The sequence below is a fragment of the Equus asinus genome, chromosome 9 (assembly GCF_041296235.1).
Source record: "Equus asinus isolate D_3611 breed Donkey chromosome 9, EquAss-T2T_v2, whole genome shotgun sequence".
NCBI lineage: Eukaryota > Metazoa > Chordata > Mammalia > Perissodactyla > Equidae > Equus > Equus asinus.
Genome location: NC_091798.1, coordinates 80321418 through 80327527, shown reverse-complemented (window position 1 = coordinate 80327527; position 6110 = coordinate 80321418). Strand labels below are relative to the sequence as shown.

The 6110-nt window shown below is 42.5% G+C and overlaps 1 protein-coding gene across 1 annotated transcript in view; it reads left to right on the top strand.

Annotated features, from left to right (window-relative positions):
- Positions 1-1352: 1352 nt before the first annotated feature.
- The window catches only part of ADGRV1 (adhesion G protein-coupled receptor V1), a 511472-nt gene continuing 506714 nt past the window's right edge, over positions 1353-6110 (top strand). The window contains exon 1 of the mRNA XM_044780002.2: positions 1353-1508. Coding sequence (XP_044635937.2) covers positions 1487-1508 — 22 coding nt within the window. The 5' untranslated portion in view covers positions 1353-1486. The remainder of the gene's footprint in view (positions 1509-6110) is intronic.

Sequence of the window (6110 nt, the reverse complement as noted above, 5' to 3'; positions counted from 1 at the left end):
TAATGTGCCCCATGGATTTACCCTACGGCTTTAGACCCAGGTCCACCTTTGTAGCGGAGCCTCAGAGGAAAGCTGTTCAGTGTCCTCCAACATTTAGGTTGCTCTTCTCACTACAGGTTCTGAGGCCTTGAAGGGCAGTATTTGCATCCCCACACAGTTTCTGTAGGAGAATTCTTTTGCCTGCATACCCTCTGCCTTTGACGCCCAGCTGTTTTTGACTGTTGCAGCTTTGAGACGAGGCGTTCAGCAACGGTTCATAATCACCCTACATGAGCACTCCTGGATGGCAGTTTGCAACTCAAAGTAACTCTCTAGTTATTCCTCTTCAATTTGTTACGAAGGGTGCCAACATGCCCGGTATTTGGAATTAAGAGACCTAGAACCTAGTTCTGCTTCTGCCTGTAAGTAAGCCACTCGATCAGCTCTTATTTTAATTTTTTCGTCCACAAAATCAGCGGTGAGGTGGTTGGACTAATTGCTAATCTTTAATCTCCCTCCTGGTCTGAAACTAAGAATGCGGCGTGTACCTTAAAAATGTCTGGTACAGATGGGGATTTACACGTTGCCCATGATATAGTCTGACCTTGCGGGCTTTACTTTTACGCCCTGGGAACGACTGCCAACATTTGTTGAGGGTTTATCACGTGTCAGGTGTAGAGTTGCGCTTCACAAAACGATCTCATTCATCTAATCCTTCTAACAGTCACATGATGTAGGAATCATTAATCCTATTTTACAAACGAGGAAACAGATAAATTACGCAGATGTTGACCTCAGTCTCTACTTATAAGTGTATGTTGGAGTACATTACTCGTTTCTAAAATATTTCATCAATTTATGCGCAAATTCTCAAGGGGTGGAACATCTCAGGGGCTGCCTCAGTCACGTTAGAAGACATGTCCTTAGAAAAGGAACAAGACTCACTAAGTGGGTTTTCTCCCTGGAAAGAAAACCAGGAATTGCTTACAGTGGAGTACCCAGGGCGGAGTGCCCGGCTGCGTAGGTGGGGGGATCCTTGTGCCTAAGGGTATAAACTAGAAAGTTTAGGAAATCGGCCCACTGGAAAGCGCACCTCGCCTGGGATGCGCGGGCAGGGGCTGGACTCGCGCGTTCCTGCGCGCGGGCAGGTCGGCTTCGGCGCCTCTCTGCTGGAAGAGTCCATTAGGGATGGCCGAGGCAGGGAGTTCCCGACGCCGGAGCGCGGAGCGGGCTGCCCGCTGCGCAGACGGGGGCGCGCTCTTTGGGCGGCCACCCCCGCTCCGCTGGTCAGGTGAGCACAGCCCGGGGAGCCGCGAGTCCTATTGGAGCAGACGGAGGATGGAGGGGGAGGTGGCAGGGGGGAGGATGAGAAGGAGGGGGATGGAGCCACCGTCGTGACCTGATAGCGGGAGAAAGAATCGGCAGCCCAGGAGAAGCGTGGAGACGCGAGCGAGAGGCAGAGCCAGGGTGTGCGAAGGGAGGACCGGCGGGGACCGAGGGCGCGCGGATGTCGGTGTCCCCGGGGCCAGGTAGGCTACGGCTGGGGGATGGTGTTGCGAGCCTCCTGGTGCCCCAAGAGAACACTGTAGCATCCGCGGCGGCGCAGGGTCGCTGCTCCGGCACCTGTTGCTGGAGGTGTGAGGCGAGGGCACCGGGAGGCAGGGCGCGCACCCGGCACCACGGGCTGCGGCGGACGGGGCAGGGCTGCCCACGGCCTCTGCCCTCCGCTGCGGCGGTGCCGCCAGCAGTGCCTGCCTGCCGCCTGCCCCTTCCGAAGCTGCCTGATCTCAAAGAGGGTGAGAGGTGAGAAAGCAGAGGGAGCACTTTCCTTTCTTCTCTTTCTGCCTATTTGAAGCTCGAACCCTAGCTTTAATTTTGAAAAGTCTCCTTGGAAAATAACCGATCAAGAATGGCGCGCCATAGGTGATAATTAATAATGGGCAGGTTGAGATCAACATCAGTCTGCTGTTCCAAAGTAACCGCTGCGTCGAAGAACTTTCAGTGAAATATGCTCAGAGAGTTTGGAATTAATCTGGAGCTGTAGAATAATGCTTTTTTTTTTTTAAAAAAAAAAAAGCTTACACATTTTTAGTGTCAAACTATTTTAAAATTGATTTTTTTCTTAAGACTAAGAAATTATGGCAGTCAAAAAAACTGATTTTAAGCTACAGTATTAACTTATTCTGTGTAACTTTTGTTTTAAACCAACCTTTCACATTTCACGAAATCCACAACCTCTAAAAATGTGTGTAATTTGTTTATATGTAAGCAGCACACTTAGAAGTTACTGATATCAAATCTTAAGGGTGCATTACTGACAATTAGGATAAAGCTAAAAAAAATGTACCTTAACTAATACAGCATTATTTAAAAATTGTTGAAGTTATTACCTTAAATTACTAAAGTGTTTTTTCCTCCCCTTTGTGTGTCATTTATCAAAAAAGCTAGATTGATCCAAAAAAATAAACAGAAAAAATAAGCCAGGAAAGGCATTAAAGAAAAGACAAAAAGATGTTTTAGTCAGGGTACAAATGAACACCAGCAGTTTATTTTTGGGTTATTTCCTAGGCTTAAGGGGACTGCCAAATACACTCGGAACTCTGTTAAAATATGTTAAATATATGCCATTATGTATAACGTCCTGGCTGTGCCATTAACTTACAGTGACTTTGGATATTCACTCATCCTTCTCGGCCTTCGTTTCTTCATCTATAAAGTAAAGGGATTGTTATAAGTGGTTGAGAAGACATTTCAGCTAGAAATGATATGTCTCAAGGTTATAATGTTTTAAAAGAACTAAAATGTATACACTGAAAGAAAGTATGACTGAATCCTATCTCCGTTTTTATTTGCATGATGAATGACAGTACCAGTCACCCCACATTGAATGCCTGCTATGTAATGAATCCTAAGAAGCCCTTTATATAGATTATTTTATTTAATACTCACAACAATACCACAAATTAAATGGTATTATTCCACTTTACAGATAGTGACACCGAGGCATGGAAGGTTTAAGCTCCTTGTCCATAGTTCCCCAGTTAGTAAGAGCTGGATCGAGGATTTTTCCTGAGTGCTGTGGGTATCTACATTATCCTTAATGTAATGATTAAAAGCGGAAACTGCCTATAAGCACCAGCTAAGAAATAATCTTAGACTAAAATGAAAGTCCATAATGCAGTGAAGGTAAATTATGTAACAACACTGAATCTTGACATCATCAGATATAAAAATAATGTATCAGTCAACATTTATTCTATTTTAATAAGTTACAATTTTATGCTGTATATTATTTATCAAATATTGAATGCCAATTGTATTCATTGTCAGAAAATGATAACGTGAGATATATTTGGAAACATATCCTTTTATGGTGATAAAAATAACGATTAGAAATAATCTGGGAAGGCAGAGGCTAGTGTTAAGCAAAAGTATTTCAGATCTCTTTCTACTTGGAGGTGCCCTTGCCCATCTACACCCAAAGAAAAACAGTGTTCACGGCAGAATTAGCTGTGACTAAACCCTTCTGTTCACATTCCCACGATGAATGATAATAGTATGCCCTGTTTTTTGAATGTCCACTGGATGCCAGGAATTCTTCTAGTCCCTTTAAAAAAAGTAACTTTAAATTTAATCGTCAAATACTATTATCCTGATTTGCAGATGAAGAAAGTGAGGCAGAAAGATCTATGCTCTGAGGGCACCCGCAAAGAAAATACGTTTTGCCTTAGGTCAGGTGTATGATCCTTTATCGTTAGAAAGTCGTAGACTGAACACATTGAAATCCTTAAGCACTGGGAGGAGATTTGGAGCCAAACTGGAGCAAGCCCTTTATTTTATATTTGGGGAAACAGAAACCTAGAAAAGTTAAGAGTCTCTCTTCGAGTCACATATCCTATTTTCCCATTTATGACTTTAGTCACCTGTACATTCCTGTAAACTAATATGTGAGAAACATGATATCAGGTTAACTTGGTCATTAAATGTTTGATTTATTGCCATTCAACCAATGCTGCCTCATGCCCTTTTGTATAGTGCTGTCCTACTGTTATTGAAAACTTCAAGGGTGTCCCAATTAGGATACAAAATCTTTGAGGACAAGGACTGTGTAATATATTTCTCTAGAATTCTAGGGTTTAGGAAAGTGGTTAATATGTTGAATAAATGGCTTTCTGACCTATACCTGTGACAAGTCATTATTTTATGCACTGGGTCCAAAATCTGCACAGTGGAAGCACTGCGCCATCACCACTTTTTCACACAGAGGGCAACTAGACAATTTACAGATGCTTATAAAGCATATCGAGCTCCTGAGATGATGATTGTTTAATTTGATTATAGAGTGTAGTGTGTTACCATGGAGGGATTTGGATGGGCATTTCCCTGATTTTGTGGGAAAAAAACACACGGCTAAGTATGAGACACAGTGGAGCGTACATTTCTTTCTCCCTCTCTCTTTGAGTTGGAAATAACTGTTTTTTCTGATTGTAAAGATAATACAAAGTCATGTAGGAAATTCAAACATTACAGAAAAAAAGAAAAATCACCAGGAACCCCATGGTCCAAAGGTGAACATCCAGCCAGAGAGATGTCTTTCTTCCCTTAACTCCTGCCGAATCAGGATGAGAACTGAATTATTTATTGAAACCGTTTACAGTTTAAAGCTCTGTTTAGTCTTAGTACTCTATCACTCTCAGTTAGCTCAAACTATATATAAATAAAGATATTTGTTGAGAAATGATGATCAACGTACTCTTAATAAACCGGACTCCTTCTATCACTCATGCAGAATGAAGTAGTGTAGAGAATTGATTTCCCCACGCATACACGTCTATTTTTCTCCCTTCACAAGGCAGGACTGGGAAGACAGGAAGCATCTTTGCATGTATGGAGGGTTCCCCTATATGCCAGGATGTCAGGCCACACAGGAAGCCCCAGCACCCCAGCTCTGTTGCTCTGAGAGAGGTGTGGCAGAGGAGGAGAAGGGTGGAGCTGGGACACAGGAGGCTGTGGTAATACAAAGGCTGTGTTTTCTGATTCCGCTGTGACACACTATACACTTTAAAATGTACCAGAGCAAGTCCATCCCCCGGCTGCTGGGCAGGTGGTCATGGGGCCCTTTCTGGTGCAGTCAGGCGTAAGTCTGGCTATACCTCAGAATGAGGCAGGGTGTCGACAGGGCATTTCTCATTCCTTTATTCAGGATTCTGAAAGCCCAGAATGAACCCTCTTCATATAAAGAGGGAAAACTGGCTGTTGGAATAATTGTCCATAAATGAGTTTTGAACTAATACAGAATTATTGGATATAAAGGGAGGTTGGGGGTCTTTTTCAGAGAGACAATGATAGCTCTTTCCATATGCATTTGAATGTAATTATGTTAGAAATGTTCCTGGTTTAAAGATTATATTATTTGATTATTTTTATTTCATGAATTTATTTGTTATTCAAAATTCCTTTTTTTAGGCACATTTTCTTGATTTGTGCTATATATTTGAGCAGAGAATTCTTTCCTGCTCTTTCTTAGGGGCTTAACGTGGCTTAGGTCCAACCATCTGTTCGCGTCTTGGCACATCAGCACATTGGAGGTGCTGGTGGGGCTAAATAAATTTCCCACATTTAAAGGTTAGGGAAAGAGCTACCTTTATGAATAGATTTCAAATCGTTCTCAGCAAGACAATAGTGCAGAAGTGGAGTAAAAATGCATTTCATTCTCTGAAGCACAAGGTCCCCTGTCCGTCTTTAGTTTTGCTGAAAGGCAATTAGCATTTCAACTAGCCAATTTGGTTACACGCAACGAAGTACTTGGGTTTATAATTTGCTGCTCTCTGTCTGAGGCTGTTGAGCGGTAGCTCTTGTGTAATCCTCTCCAAGTGGCTTTCCCTCCAGCGTAGTTCTTGCTGCTGGTGTTAAATAACTAATCAACAGAGAGTTTTCCTTGCCTTTACCATAGGGTGTCATGGGGCGAGGAAAATGAAATGCCAAGCTAATAAGGGGATGATTGTAATTATTAAATAGTCATTATTGAAATGTGGCACAGGCTGAAAGATATAGAATAGCTTCAAATAAAATATACCTTCAAAATGCATTGTGTGGCACTCTTTTTTTTCTTTTTTAAAAAAGATTGGTAC